The 24,719-nt window shown below is 36.7% G+C and overlaps 1 protein-coding gene across 1 annotated transcript in view; it reads left to right on the top strand.

The window, feature by feature from the left end:
- Window positions 1–23,915, top strand: part of BNC1 (basonuclin zinc finger protein 1) — an 89,824-nt gene extending 65,909 nt beyond the window's left edge. The window contains exons 2-5 of the mRNA XM_074233974.1: window positions 14,266–14,365; window positions 14,787–15,022; window positions 15,986–17,901; window positions 23,158–23,915. Of these exons, the coding sequence (XP_074090075.1) occupies window positions 14,266–14,365; window positions 14,787–15,022; window positions 15,986–17,901; window positions 23,158–23,842 (2,937 nt within the window). The 3' untranslated portion in view covers window positions 23,843–23,915. The remainder of the gene's footprint in view (window positions 1–14,265; window positions 14,366–14,786; window positions 15,023–15,985; window positions 17,902–23,157) is intronic.
- The last annotated feature ends 804 nt before the right edge of the window (window positions 23,916–24,719 follow it).

Raw genomic sequence — 24,719 nt, 5'->3', positions numbered from 1 at the left:
AAATTTAAGCAACATGCCCAGAACCACACAGATAACACAATAGGGTAGTGTTAAAATAAATGTTTTTGTTTTTAATAGATTTTTATTGTTATCTTTTATTTTTGTATTAGCTAGATTTTCTCCTGAATTCTTCCTTCTCCTCTCTCCCACAGAAAAGAAATAAGACAAAGCTGATGAAAAAATTCAGGAAAAGTGATTAATGACAATTTAAAATATGTGTTCCAAACTTAAAGAATAGTTAGGTGGCATAGTGGATAGAATGCTGGACCCGTGAGATAGGAAAATTTGAGTTCAGACATTTCCTAGTTGTGTGACCCAGGGAAATGTTTGTTATCTCTTACAGCACATATTCACATTTTTTTGGCTTTTCTTCAATCAAAGGACATCAACTTTGTTTGAGTTCTTTGCTACCATAAAAATTGCTGCTGTAAATATTTTGATGTAAACATTTATCAATGACTTCCGCGAGGTATATGCCAAGCAGTCAGATTTCATGATCTAAGGGTATAGACAATTTATCACTTCATTGGCATAATTCTAAAACACATTACTGAATGATTCTACTAATTCATAGCACCACTAGCAAAATAGTCATGTACATGTCTTTGATCTGGATCATTCTTTCATATGGTTGTTAATGGCTTGCAATTCTTCTTTTGGGAAGTATTTCTTCCTATCCTTTGACTTCTTCACAGATTGTTATAAAATGGACAAAACTTTTCTTTGATCTTCATTCCTGCAACTATAAAAAGGGAGTGCTCCTGTCCTGGAGACAAGAGGAGTTGTTCTAAGGCTAGGTAGAAATGGCAATATCTGACCCAAGCATGATGAGGCAACTAGGGGTGGGGGTTGGGAGAAAGGAGTAGAGCAGATTCCTACTTGTCAGTATAGGAGATAAGCAGGTCAGAGCCTGGTACTTGAGATAAACACAGAGACCATGTGAATCCAGTCCAGGAGTGTAGACCACAGGGATGCGAAAGCTATCAGGGGCAAATCCAGGAGCAAAGTCTAAGACAGAGGCAGAAGTCAAGTTCCAGGAAAGTTGAGGTGGAAGCGGGGAACCCAGGGCAAGCAGAGGGCTGTAAGCCATGGAATCCCAGTCATCAGAACCAATGATATGACTGACTGATTTTTAGCTTGGCTCAGCGTCTATCTGTTTGTAGTTGGGGTACCTTGTCATGCTTTTTACCCTTCTCTCCCTGCTTAACATGCTGCAGCTGTGATGGGAGCCAACTCTGACACCTGGCCTGGTTCTTTAACATACTTTGAAATAATACTGCCCAATATTCTGAGTCACATAGCACAACCAGAACATTTTCTGGACTTTCAATATTATCTAGCTCTCTCCTTATTGTATTTCTCCAATTATGTCTGGAAGGAAGTCATATTTCCCCACCCAACTATTGGTTTGCCATCAAATCCCAAACCTCTAAGCTGTTTTTTCCCTAAAATAATAAAATGATCCCTCATTGATTATAGCCTCCTTGCTAATTAGCCCTAAACATTTTTGCAGTTCCCAGTCTAAGGCACCTCAAAGATTCCTGTTTTGACTTAAACATCAATAAATTCATGATTAAATTGATTTAGAACCATCTATATTCTTAGAGATCATTAAGTGCTCCCTTTTCAATTTGCAGATGAAAAAACTGAGACCCAGAGCTAAATTAAGTGATTTGTCCAAGGTCGCATTGGTAATAACAGAACTAGAATTCAAACCTATGTTCTATTATTCTTTTCATTTACACTATACAACATCCTTTAAATATATCTGCTATATTGTATTGCAGACAGTTAAAAGCAAAGTGTGATCTATTAATTTAAGGTGTTTATTAATATCTGAACTTCCCTAAATGCAATTTGTGATATCCAAATCATTGCTTTAGTGATTTCTTGTACGTTGTCTCTATTTCTCAACCAATGCCCTCCTCTAAAACCTTTCCCCCCATCATAAAGAATTTAAAATGGGAGGATGATTCAGTAAAATCAACAAATTCATCAAAACAGGCTAATACTATATGCAGTGTTCAATATTTATACCCCTCCACACATACACCCCAAAAGGGGGAAGGATGAGTACTTTCTCACATCTCTTCTTTGGAGCCAAATTTGGTCATTATATTTTCACAGCAGGTAAGTTCAGCTGTTTAGTTCTTGTTCTTAACATTGACATAGCTATTGTTTTCGGGTGATTTGTTTTCCTGATTCTGATTACCTTGCTTCAATTCATCTAAGTCTTTCCATGCTTCTCTGTATTCATTGTAATCAATTTATACAGTACAATTCCATTACATATCTATATCATAACTTATTTATCCATTCCTCAATCAAAGGGCATTTACTTGGTATCTAATTCTTTTTTTACCCCAACAAGTGTTACTGATAATTGTTTGGTATGAATAGATCTTTTTTTCATGTCATTTCATCGTTCTCCTCTGGTATATCCCTAGGAGTGAAATCTCAGAGTAAAAAAAAATCATTGAAATTTTAGTCACTTTAAAAATGTAGTTCCATATTGATTTTCAGAATATTTGGACCAGTTAAAAGTTACATCCACAGTACACTGAGTATGCTTCTCCTTCATCAAATTCATCAATATTGACTATTCGCTTCTTTTTTTTATCATCTTTGACAATTTGGGTGTGAAGTGAAACCTCAGTCATGTTTCAGTACCTTTCTCTTAATAATTTCTAAGATGATTCCTTTTTCAATAATTAACTCAGTACCCTTCAAGAGTGCTCCATCTCAAATGCCATACTGGAAAGATCTCAGAGACCATAAGATAATGTGACAGAAAACTTGGTAACAAGGACAAAGTAGAAAGTACTTAATGAGACTCTACTCTTACTTAGTCTGCATAATTCCATTTTTATCTCTATAGTTATTGAATCTTTAAGTTCTAAAGACATTGCTCAACTACATGACATTAAGAGAGCGAGATCCTATACATTTAATTAAAATAGAAAAAAATTGGGTTGGCAGATGTGGGAATCAAAAACAAAGTTGTAAAATTAATAGAATAATAAAACTTGATTATTGTTGCCTCCTCTTGAAGTTTTGATAAGCTTTTAGAGTTAGAAATTAATAGAATGCTAAACATTTCAGAACTAAAAGTTCATCAATCCAACTTCCAGGTTTAAGTCTATGAGCTTTCATTTTTCAAATGAAAATTGAGGCTTTAGATCTTCCAAGATCACCGAATTAATTTGTAGTAGAGCTAGGACTGGAAGGAACACTGTGGGTCAACCTTCCTGGTGCTCTTTTCACAGTACCAAATTGTCTTCAATAGAATGTATATATTCCTTGAGAACATAGGCTGTTACATTTTTGTCTTTTGTATCTCCAGTGCCCAACTCAGGAAAAGGTGTATTGGTCTGGGGCATCACAGGATTATGAGTTGGTACAGAGTGCAAGTTCAATTGACATGTCCTTTTCAGAAGCAATGAAGTGCTTATTGAATTTTTGTGCCCAGTGGAAAGTAGTTTAGAGAAGGGGAGGGCAGGGAGGAAGATATAGTGTGAAGATAAAAGAAGATGGATAGGCCAGGATGGGATATGGAAGGCTGGGAGTTCCAAATGCAAGGGACAAGAGGCATCAGTTCTGGAGGTCTGGTCCAGAGCCTACTAATCCAGGTGAGGGATGACAGATTAGTGAATGCTTTTTGAATATATTTGCATTAGGGTAACTCTAAAATGTTTTTGATGATTTACTTCTGGCAAATGTCAAGTAAAGAGTTTAATAAACATTATTTGTAAAGGAGATTAAATATGGAGTTTTTATTCCAAGTCACTAAATATTTATTTAATACCACTAGAAGAATTTAGTAAGAGTTAAGAAATAGAGGAGTTTTACAGGTAGAATTCCTTTTTCATTAATTTTGACATGGTAGGGCAGCTAGGTGGTGTAGTGGATAAAGCACCGGCCTTGGAGTCAGGAGTACCTGGGTTCAAATCCAGTCTCAGACACTTAATAATTACCTAGCTGTATGGCCTTGGGCAAGCCACTTAACCCCATTTGCCTTGGAAAAAACCTAAAAAAAAATTTGACATGGCATCAGAATCATTTTGTCAATTAAAATGAAGATCTGTTTCTATAAGGTACCGGTACTTGGATTTCTCCAAAAAATAACTAGTTTTTATCCTTTCATTTGTCAATGATAACATTTCTTAGTAGAGAATTATCATGTTGATCTGACTGAAAATGCGAGCATTGGGCAATGATTATTTCCACTCTTGGTATAAGTGAAATATTGTCTTTTGGTGAGTAAGAAACTATGGTATGGTCATCCTCTTGTTTGTTATTAATAAGGTGACCTCTTAGACTTATGCTTAAACAGGAGTAAGCTTTTGAACTTTTGCTCAAAACAGACAATTCCATGCACTATCACTACTTATCTCAGAAGCACCTTAAGTATCATGACTGGTTTGGGGGATTCTTAAAGCATTCCTTCTACTCTCTCACCTTTTAGAATATCCCACGTGATCTAATCATACCAGCATTTTGGAATATTCCTGTTGCCATCCATCCTTTATGCATTTCTAACATATATGTAGTGCACTTATGTGTCATGAGCATTATTCCAATCCTTCTGTTGACTGTTTACATTCCAGGGCTTAATTAGGGCTTGAGGCTAATTGTTGATCAAACCTTCTTAGAAACCAGAAGTGACACCTATGGTTGGTTCAGGTCTCTCGGCTTTATATTTCTATAGAGCTTGATGCCATATTGCTATCATACTCTGCCAATCTTTTGGAAGACCTAGCTGCCTTGATTGACTGCAACTTTGTCAACCAATGTGGGACTCTATCTCTATACCCTCTACTTCCGATGGTTTTCATAGAATGTGGGGTTGAAAGTTTCTTTGATTCTCTGAAGACATGCCTAAGAACTGAGAATTCAACAAAAAATTTAGTTAAATCCTACACACAATCTATCATTTTCCAGATACAGGCCAGTAAATGTATAACCTTCAGCTTCTTCTGGGTTTCCTTGGACTTGGCAAATCTGTGTTTGATCAACTCTGTCTTCTAAATGAGTATTTTGTGAGCACAGTCCTTGTATGCAGCATTTCCAGGATGATTGTTTCTAGGGCTTTAGATGATCTTCATGACTTAGTTAATTGAATATTTCCAAGATGTATACAAGTATAGCCTGATGCCAGTTTCTCCAGGTCCCTTATTGCATGCTTAGGAATTTCTGTATACATGGAGAAGGATCACTAAGAATGGAATGCTTTTATAGCCTTGAGTCACACCATAAAGAATAGGTTAGACAAGACACTATGTCATTGGCATTACTGTCTAAAATTGGGGAATTTCTTAGTCCTAATTCTGTTAAAGAAAAAAAGGTGTGGTGTTTTTTGTTTTGTTTTGAGGGATTTTGTGAGTTCTCTGAAATACAGAAATTGGGATGGCATCACTTTTTCTGAGTTTTAGTCTAAAGTTACATTGTAAAACCTGAATTCTTTGATTTAAAATCTTGACCAGGAACAGATCTATAGGGCTTTTCTGATTGGGACTTTGATATGAAAAGCAGAAGGTCCGTGATGCCCTCAGCTTTGTATTCTATCTTAAATTCAAGCACTCATTTTTTGTCTAACACTCTGTTAGACACCTCAGTACTACAACGATCTGAGTTTTGTTTTGTTTTGTTTTTCAGTTTGGGCATTCCCTGTACCAGAACAAGTTACTTCTTTCTCTGCTAGATGATCAGTCTTGGAGAGTTCCTTGGCCAAAAAGAATATATCTTCCTGCAGTCAACTTAGTGACAAACCTCTTAACCCTTAACTAGGCTAGTCCATGGATAACAGAAGTGCCGTGAATCACAAGGTTCATGCTTGCCAACTGCTCTACCCAAACCAAGCTCAATGAGTAATGGTGTCTAATACGAGGAGCTTATGCATGATAATGTCAAAAATGAAAGAAGGAAAATTTAAGAAACTAACAATATAACATATACATTATAGACCATCAGGAAGTCACCAAATTATGATAGTCTCAATCATTCTGAAAGAAGAAATAAATGAATTACTTATGGACTGTTCTAATTATGGAGCTGTTAACAAGTATTTTTAATTACCCATTACATAGCAAGTATTATATTAGGCACTGGGAGTAAAAAAATGAAAAAATAATATCCCATGCCCTCAAGGAGCTTATTTTCTAAGAGGGGAGACATGTGTGTATATATATATATATATATATATATATATATATATATATATATATAAGAGAATTCATCAATCAACAAGTATTTATTATACACTACTATGTGGCACAGGTACTGCTAGGTGCTAGAGATAAAAGTACTATAGTAGCTTTCTGTCAGAATATATTTTCTTTCTAGAAAGGTCCTCATAATTAAAAGATTTGGAACCACCTTTTGGGAACAGCTCTTATTTCTTACTAAATCGTATACTCTCTGTATTGTTATTTACCCATGCGTGTGTTCATTTGCAGGGTGCATTTTGTCTCTTTAGTGATAATGTGCCCTTTGTGGACATAGCTGATGACTGAAATATCCATGTTATCTTTTGGTGCGCCTAGCATATTGCTTTGTACAAAATAGATGTTCAGTAGATATGATGAATGAATAAATGAGTGTTATATCTCTCCCTTATACCATTTTCTTGCTTTGTTAAATACCCATATCTCTCTCTTATAATGCTAAGACATGTTCTTCTGTCTCATTTTTCATGCTTCCATTTTCCTAATACTCACCCTCACAATTTACAGACCCTGGTTCAAAAAGTGACTCATTTCACCTTTGTCCTTCTCTCTTACTTTTTTTTCTGCATTTCCTACCACATCATCTACCTTGAAACTGTCAAATATCTAGACCTCAAGTGAAGCATTGCTCAGCATTATCCTTACCCCAATATAGTCATAGAAACATTTCAAATTATCATTTGAAAAGCATACAATTTATTTCATTAAAATGAAATTAAATTTATTATAGAAATTTACTCCTACTTGGAAGGAGACCAGTGACTATATATATATATATATATATATATATATATATATATTACATGGAATTTTTTCATTTAAAACATTTCTTAATAATAACATCAGCAAAGCTGATGTTAATGCAGGCTTCTCTCAGGGATATGAAAATAGTATTGTTATATAGGCTTGGACAGTATAATAGTATTTATTAAAATGGAATTGAATCTCTAATTATTGGGTGCCCAAAGTTCTGAACATGTTTTTTCTTGAGATTTAGAATAATGAGTATTTCTGGGGATAGAGAGGTGTTTGAATGGAATACCTAAGGATATTAGGGAAACTCCTTCCTTGAAGATTATCTTTAAGAAAAGTAGAGACATGATTGTTCCTGGAATGATTTTAGATGCATTCCTACTAGTCCTAGCCTCTTTTCACAATTCTAGTTACATTGTGCCAACATCTCTACCTGGATGTTCTGCCATCACCATAAACTAAGCACATCTAAAAGCAAATTCATCATCTTCCTCCCCAAGTCATTTTCATCTTCTGACATCCTCATTTTTGGCAAAAATATTGACTTTTGTCTTATGTTCTGCGTAATTTTGCTATCTCCAATATTTTATTTTTACTTCAGGGATATGTTGTTTCTTACAACACATTCAATTTTGATCAATGCATGGCATGGAAATAATGTAAAGATTATTAGATTGCCTTCTCTGGGTGGTGGAGGGAAGAGGGAAGGGAGGTTGGGGGGGGGGGGAAGTGTAAAATTTAAAACCTTACCCAAAAATGGCAGGTAGAAACTATTATTGTATGTAATTAGAAAACAAATAAAATATATAATTAAAAAAGAATTGTCCAGGGATAGAGGTATAGTCTGCTGTCATTTAAGGGAGTTTTTCTCTGTGTGAAGTTAACAAAGTGTTAGAGAAAATGTTAATAATTCAGAATAGACTTAGAAGTATGTCCTGTGTACATTTGGAAAGGGGGGTCAGAGCTGGTTGTTGTTAATTAATTCAGATTAAACCTAAGAACATGTCCTGTGTAGATTTGGGGGAGCAGATTGAGAGTGGGTTGATAAATATTTATTGCCACACTCCTTGGGCTCTTCCACATTTAGGAGATATGAATATGGATAATGATCCAGAAATGGAAACTGAGTAGTTGTGGTCAGGACAGGTAGAAGAAGAAAACAGTGTTACAAAAACCTCAAGAACAGATATTATGCAGGAGGAGAGGATGGTTAACAATGTCAAATACTGCAGAGAGAGAGGTCAAGGAGGATGAAGAATGGGACAGGAAAAAAGTCAACAACAAAACATAAGATTTGGAAATAAAAAGGTGGTTTTGGTTAAAGCCATTTGGGTCCAGTTTTGCTCCAAATCTGTGCTGCTGTGATCCTGAAAACTTTCAGGTTCGTGTGATAACACTGTTAACAACAATAAAATGTTTCATTTTATTATTTCATTAGAGACTAGACCCAGCCTGCCATAATTTTCATAAAGCTTTTTGGGTTCCTTCCCCCCGCCCAAGCTCCCCCACCCTGCTCTGTGTCTCAAACCAGGTGATCTTTTTGTCTCCTCTGAATCGCCCTAATATTTTCCCTCTTCAGGCTCTTGGCAGTCTAACTTATAGTTTAGAGGGCTGTGTGTGTGTGTGTGTGTGTGTGTGTGTGTGTGTGTGTGTGTGACCACCTTAATTGTAAGCTGCTGAAGGGCAGGGATAGTTTCTTATTCATCTTTATTAAGCCCTTCCAGGTTAGAATATAAATTTTGCACATGGTTACTAGATAAATATTTGTTTAATAAATGAATGAATGTTTTCTTAAAAGTTTGATTTGATTTATTTTTTTTTCCCTGGTAGTCCTTCTGATGGTGAGAGGAGTCGAGCTGACAGAGCTAAAAAATCAAAACAAAAATTGAAGTCCTGGTTTATTTATCAAACTTAGAATAATAGCAACTGCATCGTGGCAATTATTCTCTGAAGCCCTGTATGTGTATTGCCTCATTAATTTTTCTAAACATGTCTTTGAGATAGGTAGGTGGTAGGTGTTATTCCCATTTTATAGATGAGGAATCCAAGACATAGGAATTGTTAATTAACAATAATAGAATAGAATCTAGAATCTTGGACGTGAGCATCCTGAGTTGAGGTGCAAGTCTCCTTCCCTACAGCCATGATTCAAGAAGGACCTTTTTGAATTTCTGTTTTTGTAATGGGATCCTACTTATATATGCTAGGAATTGTAGTTGCTTTCACCAAGTAGTTTTGCTTCTTGAATACAATCCAAATCCTGTCACAGATCTAAATAGAAGGGCTACTTTGAAGGTCCCTTTTCCAAGGAAGCACTAGCTGCAAGCGTGTATGCAGTCAATGCAAACTTATATGGCTAGCTTGTAAAATAACTCGGGGTACCTGTCCTTCTAACAGCCACTGCATCATTACTAATGGATTGCCCAAACATACCTGTCAGGCAAAGTCCAGTCAGTATCTTTCCTTTGCACTTGAGTAGTCAAAAGATGCTTCCACTTCTATCATGTACAAAGATTAAATCTTTGTAGACACCAGAATTTTCAATAATGGTTTAAAGCATATCAGAATGACTAATACCGACTATGGAAATTATCAGTTTAAGAAAGGGAGGGACGATAAACTAATAATAATCACTTTTGGTGAGTTTAGAATGCTTTAAACATTTGCTCTATGTTTTTAGAGACTAGAACAAATATTAAAATGCCAAGTGAAAAGATTGAATTTTAAAAGGATTTTTTCATTTTAATTTCCACATATGCCTTATTAGAATTTTGAAGTTTTACTTGACTTCCAGAATTTTGGTTTTAATTCTTTAACCTGGTAGGATTCTGTGACTCTCTGGCTTGTGGAAAAAAACATTCTAAAACTGGAAGCTTTCTTAGCCACTAAATTAGCATTCTTTTTTATAAATGATTCAGATGAGATTATTTCCCTAGATGCTTAATTAGCATCATTCCCTCTTGTTAAAATGGGTTAAGTTAGAACTGATCTGAGCAAACAGTTTAGAGATTAGAGTTGTTGATAAATTTCTTGGAAATCCTGAATGAGAATTGAAAGCTCCTAAAATGAAATGCCCCTGTTATATGATATTCAAGACAGAAAGTTCATTCAGAAAGAAAAATGGAATTAATCCCTCTTATATAGAAATCTTGGGGTAGCTAGGTTGCACAGTGGATAGAGGTCAGACTTGGAGGCAGGAAGACTTCTTTTCCTGAATTCAAATCTGACCACAGACACTGGAGTAGCTATGTGATCCTAGGCAAGTCATTTCACTGGGTCTGGCAAACCACTCTAGTAACTTTGTCAAGAAAAGCCCAAATAGAAACACAAAGAGTCTGACGTGGCTGAAAATGACCCAAGAACAACATAAATGAATCTCCTAGGTTGGGGTGGATAAAAAGCTGCTATTTGTCAATAGGAGCTATACTGTTATGGCAGAGAACTCTATGTACATGAGAAGTTCCCTTGAAGATAATTTAATTTAACTATAATTGATCAATAAGCATGCATTAAATATCTACCAGGCAGGTGCCAGGCATTATACTAGGTACTGGAGTTCACTCACAAAATATGAAACAATCCCTATTCTCAAGAAGTTTGTGTATAAAAGATGAAATACATACTGAAGAACCTAGTCATCCCTGCTTTTCTAAATCAGAATGTCTGTCTGCCTCTCTGTATATTTCTGTTTCTGTCTATTCAAAAGACCAGCATTATGTTCCTGGCTTCTCCCCTTGCTAGCCATTTGACCTTAGCCTTAAGCTTTATAAGATACAGTCTGACCTATAAAATCTTTGCCTGCTTTACTGATGAACATCATAAAAGCATAGACTTAAAGTTGGTAAGGATCTTAGGTGATCATATAAATGAAGAAACTGAGACTTGAGATGCTATGTGACTTCCCTTCTATGTCTCCAAGTATTGATGTTAATAGGATCTGAATCTAGACTTTTCTGGCTTCAAAGTACAGTTTTCTTTCTTCTGCCTTTCAAGTGAGAAATGTACTAGAAGTATTTTATGAAATTCAATTTGGATATAAGGGATTATTGTTATTATTAGCTTCAATATTGCCACTACTTTTTCCCAAGTTGCAAATAACTGAAATATGAATTTACAAACTATTCTCCAGATAGCTTGTTTTAAGAATAAATTATATTCTGAGGGAAATGGATCCAAGAGAAAAAACAAATACTGAATCCCTTATTTTTGTAGTCCTTTTGAGAGAAAATAAATGCAGAAAAAAGAAATTCCAGATAGGTTATGAAGTATAAACTGAGAATGACCTAGTCTTCATAGTGATATACTAACAAGAATACAGTCTGGCAGGTTCTCAAAAACTGAAAAAGACCAAGTATAAACCCAGACTATGTCCTCCTTATTTGAGAACCAGTTTATGTGGGTTCAAAAAGGCTTGTGATCCAATTAACTTATAAATGATGACTATTTGGGTCAAAATAATTTGAGAAAACAGTCTATTAGAATGTAGAGGAGTTACAATCTGTGTGGTTGAGGGAGGTACCCATTCTGATGAAATCTCAGAGCCTTAGAACTGAAGCAAGTTGTGAAATACTCCTGCTGTTTATAAATGACCACCGGACACTAGGTGCTGTTCAAAACAGCCAGAGGGCATGATTTCTGATTCTCTGGCGGCTTACATCGAAAGCTTTTCATGGAAGCCTGAACTGTTGGAACATCCGTCAGATGTGTAAGGATGTCAACTAATTGAACTATATTTCTGTTTTGACATCTTGTTAGGTAAAGGCAGTTGTTATTCATTAATTATTTTTTAACCTTTGATTTAAATGTGTATGACTTTCTACTCTTCACATGTTTCTATAACAAAGTTAGAATATATCTGTTAAAGGAGCAAAAGTGACTAATTAATACTACCCCACATGCTCATGGGCTCTCTCTTTTACTAGGAGCTAAAAGCTTTTTTCACCAGTTTTATCGTTTGAGGGATTATGCAGAAATAGTCCAGTCAACTGCACACCCTGTTACCTCTTGTTCCAGGCCTTCAGATGAAAACCGATGTCTGCCTAGTTCCTGCCATCTTTGTATCTCCAGGCATGCTAATATGTCATCCTCATTCAGAATAAATCCTAGAAATGAGCAAGCCATAGAGAGATGTGAAATTCTAAAGTGAAAGTCACTAATTATCACTGCTGAAGCACCCTCATACATACTCTAAGGGCAGCTTTCCCAGTTCCTGATAACAGATTGCTTTATATTCAGAGGATCTCAAAACACTTTTGAAATAATCACTATCTCCCACATTTCTGGAGGAAAGAACTAAAGCCCCCAAAAGGTAAGGGAATCATCCTCTTAACTGGTACCACAAATGAACATCCCACTGGTGTATTGCAGTACCTTGATCCTTTTCTTGACCCAAACAAAATGCAATTCTCCCAGAACTGATGCCTTGTTCTTAGGGTCCAAACAGAACATGGACTGTTTTTACTACTCCTGATAGTGTTTTATATCTGACAGGCAGGTCTCATGTGAGGGCTTTTGCTAATTAATAATTCATTTCATTTCATTCTTTAGACTTTTATTCCTCACTGGAGGATTGGACATGAAGGGAAGGTCTGAGAAAATCAGCTAAACTTAAATATATCCAAAACTTTGTCAGTGAAGACTGTACTTATTTTGGACTCATGCTTATCTTTTACATATTTGTGTATGGAAAAACACTGTGGATTGTGTCCTGGAAAGAACACTGAAAAGGAAACTACTAGTCCCAGCTCAGCCATTAGCTCTGACTGTGTGACCCTAGTCAAATCACTTTGTTTTTCTTCATAAAACATGGGAGTTGGATGATATGATCCCCAAAAGTCTCTATCTTAAACATTCTTTTATTCTTATAGAGCTTCTAGCCCCTGGAAGGGTAGTCTACTAGAAGTGTAGCAAATCTCAGCTTTGACACCATATATGAGATCTTGGACAAATACTTAACCTTTCTAAGCCTGTTTCCTTATCTGTAGAGTGCAAATATTTAGACTTATGCCTTACCTACAAAACAGCAGAATTATTGCCCTTAATATGTAGTGAATAAAACTTATTGAATCAAAATTGGCATCTCCAAATTCCCTTCTTGGAGAATGATATAGAATCCCTTTGAGCCATCTCTGGGATCCATCCTGCCCAAAATTCCATTTCCTCTTGAGTGGTGGGTAAAAGATAGTAGGCCTGCCTTCCAAGAAATTAATTGAAGAGATAAGGACTGTATCCCCAAACTTCCCTAGGTTCCCTTAATAGATCTCTCCTTCTTGAAGCAATTTGTATTCAGCCATTGCCACCTCCTCGAGTAATGAGTTCCATATGTTTACTACCCGCTGTTTAAGTAGTATTTCCTTTTGTTTGTTCTAAAACTACCTCTCTTAAAGCTTCAAGGGGTAGATGTTCCCTAGCTCTAATATTCTGGGATGTGGCGAACAAGTCTGGGCTTTACCCTATCAATACCCTTCATGATTTTATAGGCTTTGATCATATATCCTGATCCCCCTCCTCCTACCTTTGCATTTCTAAACTAAAAGAAACTAATTTTTTTTGTCTGCCCTCACACAAAAATCTCTATTCCCTTGATCTTTTTTCATTACCTTCAGCTCCATGATGAGAAGTATTCACAGCAACTAGACTTGCTTGGAACAACAGGAGCTGTAGGAAAATAGTTCTCAGGAGCGTGCTGTAAGAAGAGTTATGGGCTCTACAGGCAGGGTTGGAGGAGGGGAATGTGAAACTGAACAGGTAGATTGAGGCAAATGATGCTATTTATTCCCCCACAAAGGGAGATTCCTTTTGTGGTTAAAATAAAGTCATAAATCTCCATTTAAATTTGTATCACAAATGTTACAGTGATACTTTACCACAAACTACATACAGCTGCCTGCCACACAGCTTCTTCTCTTCCTCCAACTAGAAGATAGGGAATTATCTACACTACCTCTCTGTTCAAATGCATTTTCACTTAAAAGCAATATAATTCTAATCCTTTATCCACTTTGCTCTAAGTAGAATATCTGTAACACTTATTCTGAAGAGTTTACTCTTTGGGTTTCTGAGTTGCATGTCAACTTAGCATATCTGTTTCTAATGAAATCTATTTCTGTTTTAGCCATATGCATGAACTGCTTCTTTGGGTGCAGAGAATCTTCTGTTTATCTTCCTAAGCTGAAATTTGTCTTATTCTTTCTGCTTGGGCTTTTAAAAAAAGAAAACAAAATATCCTACTGTTCTTGTTCCAAATGTCATTTATCTGTTATATGCCATTGTGCTTGTAACTTTGCAGGCTATTGGATGCACTCTGAACTGTAGTTGTCAAGGTTTCAAACCAGGAAAAATACACCACCGTCAGTGTGAACAGTGCAGACATGGATGGGTGGCACACGGTAAAAAAAATTTTTTTAACACTATTTGTATAATTTTTTGCTTATTATGTGTAGACAACTCTTTTATCCAGTTGCTTGTTATCTAATTGGAGGATTATTTCTGTCCCTTGTTTATTCCCTTCCCTTCCTATATGTGCCAGTTTGACTACTCATGAACTTTTGTTGCTGAGTGAGGAAATAAAGGGAGGGAAGAATCTGAGACCTGGTCATTTCACTTCTTATGTAATAGTTCCTGTTTAAAAAAAAAGTTTGGTGGAAATGGACAGAAAGTCATTGGGGTAATCAAAATTGTAAAACTATTAATAAGCTTTTATTTGTCTTGGTTGTCACAAATAGTTGAGGGTAGATTATAGTTTATGTATGAACTTCATGTATGAACTGAGATTATCTCTTTAAAATGCTTCTTATGTCTGGTTTTCAGCATTAAGTAAATTGAGGATCCCAAATGTATATCCAACTAGCCAAGTGGAGATAGTCCAGTCCAATGTGGTTTTTGATATCAGCAGTCTCATGCTCTACGGGACCCAAGCTATTCCCATTCGCCTTAAAATTCTTTTAGATCGGCTTTTCAGTGTACTGAAACAAGAGGAGGTAATCCAGATTCTTCATGCCTTGGACTGGACTCTTCAGGATTATATCCGTGGATATGTGCTCCAGGTATTGTAGAATTGACAACTTAGACTAACAAATGTTGGGGGAAATGCATCTCATAGAATCGCACTCCTGCTTGGTTTCAGTGTAACTAGACAATTTAACTTAATTTTTATAGTGATCTTCAATACTTAGAATTTTATCTGGGTGTGGCCTATATTTGCCAGACTAAAAAAAACCTTCCAAAATTAACCTGTATGAATATTAAAAAAAAGTATGTATTCACAGAGGCTAGGCCCTGCAACTGGCTGGAAATGACCTTTTATATAAAGTAGTATTATGATCTTACATTATGACATAGATCAATATTTAATGATCTTGATAATCTTGCTTTTTAGTGTTCAGATTAAAAATATGGAATCAATTACCTTGAACCTCTATCACATGAAAAATTTATGATGTTACATTCCTTATCATCTTAGAAACTCTTACATGCACTGTGAAAAATCTCAGTAGGCCATCAAATACATGTTCTGTGATAAAATATTTATTATAGTTATTGGGAAAAGTTAGGCATAGCTAGAGTTTGAAAGAACTCCAACACTCTAGTGTAATTACAGCTGTGCTTTGTGAACACTGGCAGCAGATCAATACAGGTTCATTTGTTTTCTGATGTTAGTTGCTTGGAAGATTATTAAGCTTTCAGTGAAATAATACTAGAATTGTATATCTAGGCTGAATGCTCTATCTTTTTTCCTCGGCTTTAGATGCTATTGTTGTTCACATTGTACATATTTTAATTTTGTTGATGAAATTATACAAGAGTTTCTAATAAATTATTATGTTTTGGATCATGACAACTGAATAGTTTATCACTGAATTGGGACAAAGAGGGAAACAAGGATACTTGAATTATCTCAGATTAGACTTGGACATTGCCATTAAATAGCCATTGTGAATCAAAGGAATAATTTCTTCAGAAAAAGAACAGTCAATTGATTATTTGTTTCATTTAATCTTGTATTCCAGGATGCATCAGGAAAGGTTTTGGATCACTGGAGTATCATGACCAGTGAAGAAGAATTGGCCACCCTGCAGCAGTTTCTTCGTTTTGGAGAGACCAAGTCCATTGTAGAGCTCATGGCAATTCAGGAGAAAGAAGGACAATCTATTATCATACCATCTACAACAACTAATTTGGATATTAGGGCCTTTATAGAAAGTTGCAACCAGAGAAGTCCTAGTCTTTCTGTTCCAATGGACAAGGTGAACCCTGGCAACCTTCATCATTTTGAAAACCTCATCAATAACATGGCTTTCATGCTGCCTTTTCAGTTCTTCAGTCCAGTGCCTCCACCATTGATAGGTTCGCCACCAGAGAGACATGTGATTGAGCAAGGTCAAGACAGAAGTAATGACACTAAACACGATGTTCGAATACCCTTTTCTGAAAATGACTTTTTAACTCCTCCTCCTACTTCATTTCAAGTAGAAAATGAGCAGTGTATAAACTGTCCAGATGTCCTACCCAAAAATGAAGATGATGCCCATTTTAGTGATTTTGGTTCACACCACACAGTAGCTAAACTTGAAATGACTCGGCTGTCCCCAGAGCCCAAAGGGAAAAATACTGAAAGAAATAGTATGGGGCCAAAGAAAGGCCGGGTTTTCTGCACTGCATGTGAAAAGACCTTCTATGATAAAGGGACACTAAAAATCCACTATAATGCTGTCCACCTGAAGATCAAGCACAAATGCACAATTGAAGGGTGCAATATGGTATTCAGCTCCCTGAGGAGTCGAAACCGACACAGTGCCAACCCAAACCCACGGCTTCATATGCCCATGAACAGGAACAACCGAGATAAAGATCTGAGGAACAGTTTGAACATGACCATCCCCGAGGAGAGCAAAAGAACAGGCTTTCCTGTGACATCACCGGACAGCAGATCCATCCCCAGTTATATTGGGCCAGGCACTGACTCCAAAGTACAGTCGACCTTTCCCAGTCTTGGGCAAAATGGTGTGCTTTTTCCCAACTTAAAGACGGTTCAGCCAGTCCTGCCTTTCTACCGCAATCCAGTCACACCAGCTGAGCTTGCTAACACCCCAGGAACACTCCCCTCTCTACCTTTGGTGTCCTCCTCCATACCGGAACAGCTGGCTTCCAACGAATTGCCATTTGATGCCCTTCCCAAGAAAAAATCTCGGAAATCAAGCATGCCTATCAAAATAGAGAAGGAAGCAGTGGAAGTTGCCAATGAAAATAGTGATGCCCTCAGTTCAGATGAAGAGATGCCCTTGCAGGTTGTCAGTGATGGAGAGCTAGAGACATGTGAGCTCAGAATGGAAAAAGAGGCCACTGAGCAACCAGAGCAGCACCCTCATTCAGTCAACTTATGGAAATCTCTTTCTGAGGGAGGGAGACCTCCCAAACTAGAATCAGTGATAGAGACCAAACACTTAAAAAAAATATCTGAGCAGGAGTTGAGCAACTCAGAGAAAGAGACTGAACAAAACCCAGTGTTAGCCCTTGTGCCCAGGGAAGCTGCCTTCAGTGATCCCAGACAACATACCAGTGTCTTAAAACCAGTGATTGAGCCTCTGCCAGTGTGTGCAAAAGAACAGTCCAAACACCAGCTTCCCAATTCTGATTGTGTGGAATTACAGCACCACTTATTGACTGGGGGATTTTTTAATGCTTTGTCCAACAGGGGAATGGCTCTTCCTTGTTTTGAGGATCCTAGAGAGATAGATCAGGTCAGTCAGCTTGCACTAGGAAGACAAAAAGAAGAAACACGCTTCCATTGTGATATCTGTAAGAAGACCTTTAAAAATACTTACAGTGTGAAAATTCATTTCAAAAATGTGCATGCCAAAGAAATGCATATCTGTACAATTGAGGGCTGCAGTGCAACCTTCCCTTCCCGCAGAAGCCGAGACAGGTAAGAGATTTGTAGAAGGTTTTATTTCTTGCATCCATGGCTTGAAATTTCCCTATGTGAAGAAAGGAGTAGGAGGTTACTTTCTATGCATCATTTGAATACTCTTTATAAAATAGAATTATTGAATCACTTGAGTAAACATTTTATAAATATCTGCTTTATGTGAAGGATTCACAATTGCACTGAGGTGGAAGGAGGAGGGGTTACAATGTATCAGAAGAGAGGAGTTCCCAGACCTTTCACATAAGAACCCTCTAAGGTCCCTAGTGAAACAAAACCATAATGTATATAGTGGAATATGAAAATACACTATGAAAGGTATCCTGAGAAACTTTCAAAGAGAAAGATTACTTGCAGGCAGGGAAGAGAATCAAGGAAGGGCTTGTGTGATGATGGCCATTTGAGCCAAGCCTTGAAGGAAAATATCTTTTATTTACAGAAATTTTTATTTTTCTCTAACTGATCAGATTTTTTAAAAGTTAAAATAATTTTAATTGATAAAATCTGAAATATGAGAATAATAGAGTTAATGTTTAGTGTTGATTTTTTATTTATTTATGGTTTATGGTTGGATAAATAAAAAAGGGAAATGTATAGATAGATGACTGTGTTTGGGTTTTTTGGTTTGTTTTTGTAAACATAATTTCATATTTATAAAAGTCAGGGTCTGTAGTATACTATACTATTGTATGTAGTATAATATCATCTTTTAAGGTCTCATTTCATTCTGTCATCCTATAACTTAGTTTGAATATAACCAACCTTTTACTAAGCAATAAGGTGGCCCAGTGGATAGGGCACTGTCATGAGGATAGGAGTTTGAATCTGACCTCAGACACTTGACTTACTGTGAGACCTTGGGCAAGTCACTTCACCCTGATTGCCTCACATCCAAGACCATCTCCACTCATTCTGATTCATATCTGGCCACTGGATCAGATGGCTCTGGAGGAGAAAGTGGGGCTGGTGACTTAGCATAGCATCCCCCTCACTCAAATCCAATTCACATGCTTCTCATGGCATCACCTCCCTGATGTTGTAGTCTTCTTTGAAAATGAAGGACAAACATATATACATATAGACCATATGCAAGAAATCCAATAGGGTCACGTGTCCTGAATTATAATCTTGTTCCTTTTGTCATTATTAAAGTTGAGCTACTAGACAAGTTTTCAGATCCCATTCCTATCATAGAGACACTGTCCCCAAGAGAACTCAGAGAAGATCATAAGTTTTATGAAATACATGAAAAATGACAAATATGGGGGGCGGCTAGGTAGCACAGTGGATAAAGCACCAGCCCTGGAGCCAGGAGTACCTGGGTTCAAATCCTGTCTCAGACACTTAATAATTACCTAGCTGTGTGGCCTTGGGCAAGCCACTTAACCCCATTTGCCTTACAAAAAAAAACCTAAAAAAGGATAAATATGTTTCTTTCTGGGGCGGCTAGGTGGCACAGTGGATAAAGCACCGGCCCTGGAATCAGGAGTACCTGGGTTCAAATCCGGGCTCAGACACTTAATAATTACCTAGCTGTGTGCCTTGGGCAAGCCACTTAACCCATTTGCCTTGCAAAATCCTAAAAAAAACAAAAAAACAAAAAAAAATGTTTCTTTCTTTTGATTATTATGCCTTGAAGGAGCTTATTCATTAATTCAACAAACATTTCCTAAGCACCCCTAAGTACTTTACAAAACTAAACTTTGTTCTCATTTATCTTTGACACCAATCCCTTCTCTCAAATAGATTGTAGTCTAGTCATAGAGAGAGACAGAGAGAGAGAGAGAGAGAGAGAAAGAGAGAGAGAGAGAGAGAAGTATATAGATAACTCTAAAGTAAGACATGGTATGGTAAATACCACAAGAAAAATACAAACTGAGTGTTATGTACATTGAAAGAAGAAAGACATCACATCCGACTGGGGGAAGAAATGGGACATTTGATCAGTGACTCAAAAAATTTTATTAAAAAAGGGCATTTCAGGGCAGCTAGGTGGCGTAGTGGTCCTGGAGTCAGGAGGACCCGAGTTCAAATTTGACCTCAGACACTTATTTTCCTAGCTGTGTGGCCTAGGGCAAGCCACTTAACCCCACTGCCTTGCAAAAAAAAAAAAATCTAAAAAAATAAATTTTAAAAAAGGGCATTCCAGATGAAAAATTAGTGGTGGGGACAGGGGAGGGCAGAAGATGAGAAAATAGGAAATTTGAGCTAGTTTGTCTTGCAGCAATGTAAGGCATGATTGGAAAGGTTGGGGTCAGAATCTAGGAGGCCTTGAGGGTCAGTTTTTTTAATCTGTAAAATGAGAACTAGTTATTTCTGGATATCTCTTTAATATTTCACATTGAATTTCTAAAAGCTTTCTAGGAGAAATTGAGGGAAAAATATTCGAGTCCTAAAGATATAAAGAAATCTTAAATGGAACACATAAGAACATATTATTACTAATAAAATGTATACTTTATTCAAGTATCTATGATTTCATAAGCATAACTGCCCCTACCGTATCCCCATACACTGTATTAATGAGTTTCTGTAGGTAAAAAATATTAATAACAGAAATTCAGATTTGAAATAGACCTTAGGGATACTCTGAGTCAGACCACATCAAAACAGGTCATCTGTCTATGACAAACCCACTTGAGTATTGAGGGTTGAGGGATAATCCCTGCTCTGCCAACACAGCCCATCCATTTTTACATAGTAGAAAGAATAGAATTCTTCTGAATGAGCATGGTAGTCTTAGAGCAAAGAAAATACACAGAAGAAGGTAGAGAGAAAATGGAGAGGGTTCTTTTCGTCATTCAAAAAAAGTCTTTTGAATGTTTCTTTATATGTAATATTTGATGCTATGAAGACCCCCCCAAAATAATGAGATAATTTTGATGAGATTAAAATCTGTATTACTGTCATTTTTGTTCTTTTGTACACTGTCTGCTAAATTAATAGTCACTCTATTCAAAAAGCTTTTTTTAATTTCATGTTAAAATTCGTTCATAAAAATAAGCAGGCCCTTATTTGCTGGCAGGGCATATTCTGAAAGTTCTCTTATTACACAGTTTTAATAGCATCAGTTAGGTGATACAGTGCTTGGGGCTCAAGAATTGGAGTTGAGAAGATCTGAGTTGAATTTTGCCTAAAAACACCTCCTTAGCTATGTGAGCTTGAGCAAATCACACAGATGTAACTCTAGTTACAGAGGAGGAAACTGGAGTTGAGAGAGGTTTTCTCCTCTGTAAAATGGAGATTAAGAGTACCTCCCTCCCAGGATTGTTGTGAGAATCAAATGACAAAATTTGTACAGCATTTGACTAACCTGGAACAAGCACTATATAAATGCTAGTTGTTATTAATTGTGTTGAAGTGTGTTGCAATGGAAAGAACACTGATTTGGAGTCAGAGATCTGGATTAATATCCTAAGTATCCACTCCTTTTGGGCAAGTCAAGTTACCTCATCCATAAACAGAGGCAAATGAGCAAGATGGCTTCTAAGGACCTATCCAATTCTAAATCATTTCGGATACATACATTATTTCATAGAAAGACTATTTTTAATGATAGTCAGATCCTAAGGTTAGTCCCCTGAAACTTGAAACTACTCTCACCCAGCTAGGTAGTGACTGAAGTAGAATTAAAATCCAGTTCTTTCCAATTGTTCCAGGTCTCAACTACCACATAGTTAGAATCAACCACATACTCAGGTTTAAGTACATTTCCATGACCTAGCCTAGTAACCTAATTGCCATCTTATAGCGTTATTTTTGTGGGAAAATGAAATCCACAGGGATCTAAAATAGAAATGCAATGACACTTCAGTCACACAACTATTGCCCTATGTCTGCGAAAAATAATTGAACAACCAAAAAACTAATCACATTCATAAATGGAGACAATTTAGGTTTTCAAAGTGTTCCACATACTTTTTCTCTTTTGGGTCTCACAAACCTGTGAAGTCCATGCTGTTTTTAAACCCATTATACTTAATAATGAATCCGAGGCTATTAAAATGGTTAAATGGTTTGCCCAGTATCCACATAAGTAGAATATGGGGTAGGATTTGAAGCCAGGTCTTCTTCACTTTCCCTTTAATGTTCTCTCTCCTATACTACACAGTAATTCCTTCATATGTAAAATAAAGTCATTACATTGGATTATCAAAAGTTTTCCCCATCTTTAAAGATTGGATCTTTCCTTCATTGCTTTTGCAGTTTCATTAGTATCTGTGTTTGTGCCAAAAGCTCTGAAATTAAGGGACCTGGGTTCAGTACCCTACCTGGGTAACCCTGGGCAAAGTCACTTAATACTGTCCTGAAATCCTCTTCTAAAAAAATGAGGAAGAGTATAGATGTCTTTATAATTCTAGTGCTAAAACCATAAAAGTAAGTAGAAATTTTTCTTCTAATCTACCACCAATTTTCTACTTATTTCCCCCTCCATTTCAGTTACAATGGCCCCCTGGAAAAAAAGAAGCATGATGTCTAAGGAAACTTTTTTGGGTGTCACTGGAAAAGGTCAGCATAGGTACATAGCATTAGTATGTATAAGGTATTTAGAAGTCAAGGATAAAAAGGAGACATATTAGCTAAGAAAGCATCTTTGGGTCACTTTGAAAAAACCAACATGGGCAAAGCATTAATATGTCCAAGATGTTCAGAAGTTTTAAATTCTCTAGGTAGGTGCTTTTTAATTGCTGAACAACTTGTTTATAGTCTCATCTATATGTAAGACTCCATTTTTGCAATGAAATATGCTTCCTCTTCCAACTTAGAAATTTGTTGGAAAAATATTGGCACAATTGTAATTGAAGTACTTGTAAAATGAGTAATTTTCATTTTCTTGTGTGGTCATAGAAAGAAACAGCATTTATAGATAAGTAGATTCTATAAGAGATTGAACTTTTTATAACTCTAGCATTAATTTTATTTCTGGATCCTATGAAATATCCTGATGCAATAATGAAACCTGTAGTTTGGTAAGCTTTAAAGTACACCATAGGCTGCTATCACTAGGAATCTTAAACTGGAAGGGAGTATTCTGGTCCACCAGTTAGATGAGAAGCCCAAAGTCCCAAAAAGGAGCAGTGGGTCAATCATAGGATAATCTAGTCCAGTCTGCCAAGGGCTGGTTTTCTTCTCCGAGAGTTTTTTTTACCCATAGCCTACAGGTTTTCCCCTAAACTCTATCTTCATAATGATATTGATGATTTAAGGTTTAAAAACTCAGTTTGCTGACTGCTAATCTTCTTTTCACTATTTTAGACACAGTTCAAACCTAAGTCTTCATCAGAAAGTTATCACCAAAGACACCCTGGAAAGCAATGATAACCCTTTGGGCACAACTTACCTTTTGAAAGATATGACTAAGGAGGTTTATCATGAAGCAGCTTTCAAACAGCATACTCCTCAGACTTCTGTCATCTTCAAAGGAACCAATCGGACTGGGAGTGTTGTCTACCCAATCACCAAAATTCGAGAATCCTGTTTAGAGAGCTATGGCTGTGGTCCTACAAGTGAAGCCACTGTCCTTGATTTGAGCACTACCTCCAGCATGAAGTCTGAGAGCAGCACCCCTTCTTCCTGGGACTCCGACGGAGGGAGTGAAGAGGGTAATGTAGCTCTGGAAGACAGCGATGAAAGCTGTGAAGGACCAAGCCTGATCCCCAGTGAAGATGGCTACTCTATCTGTGCCCTAATGGAAAAAGCCAATCATAGCTTTTCAAACCTTCCCTCTGGTTTACCAATAACTTGCCACCTCTGCCAAAAGATATACAGTAATAAAGGAACCTTCAGGGCCCACTACAAAACTGTGCACCTCCGCCAACTTCACAAGTGTAAAGTACCAGGTTGCAACACTATGTTTTCATCAGTCCGTAGTCGAAATAGGCATAGCCAGAATCCCAACTTGCACAAAAGTCTAACTACATCTCCAAATAATCTCCAGTAACAAGATGGGAGACTGAATTCTCTTTTGATAAGCTTTAATTATTTCGGATAATAAAATAGTAAAATGAAATGTCTCTAATTTTCTTTTCCTCCATTTTGGTCAAGCCCACACGGTGTACCTGACTTTAAACCACTATTTCATTTGACTTTTCAAGTTCCTGGAGGCTGGGAAATGTTTAAAATAAGCAATCAAAGAAGATATATAAAACAATAATATGCAACATGGAAGGATGGTATTGTGGTGGTACTCTCTAGTATTACTTCTCTAAACCTAAAGTATTATTCATTGGGAATATAGAAGTCTGCAGATAATCCAACTGATCCCAGTTTTGTTTACATATTACCTTGGGGAAGCACTGGACCAGAAAACAGATTGGGATCCTGAACTTAGGGTGGGGGTGAAGAGGGTGAGATTCATAGAATAAGGAAAACTTGCAGTATTAAGGACCAAATTTGTGTTTCCTAGGGAATAATGGAATCATAGAGCATGAGGACCTATTCTTAAAGGTCCTAGTTTGAAGTTAACTCCTTATTAATTCCAAAAGCCAGAATATGGGTTTAGGAAAATGACTTGGAGACTACTAGATGAGACTGTCACTAATTTGGAGTGGTATAGTCTTTTTCTTTTCTAAAGTGGCCTCCTATTTTTCTTTAGAAAATGTTCTCAGAGAATAAAGTGTTGATGTATAAAATACCCCTTTTGGGTTCCTGATTTGTAGCAAAACACATCCTAGAAATGGATGGGGAAAAAATTCCTATTTTTAAAGTGCACTTTCTGTAAACTACTTTTGGGAAGCAATTATCATTTTTTCTGCCTGCTTTTTCTTTCTCCTGCCCCTCAAAAGCACTCCCAAATTGGTAGTTATTTAAGTTTTAAA

Source organism: Macrotis lagotis, chromosome 4 (genome assembly GCF_037893015.1).
Source record: "Macrotis lagotis isolate mMagLag1 chromosome 4, bilby.v1.9.chrom.fasta, whole genome shotgun sequence".
NCBI classification, from domain to species: domain Eukaryota; kingdom Metazoa; phylum Chordata; class Mammalia; order Peramelemorphia; family Peramelidae; genus Macrotis; species Macrotis lagotis.
Note: the sequence above shows the minus strand (reverse complement) of the source record. Positions and strands in the feature narration are given on the sequence as shown.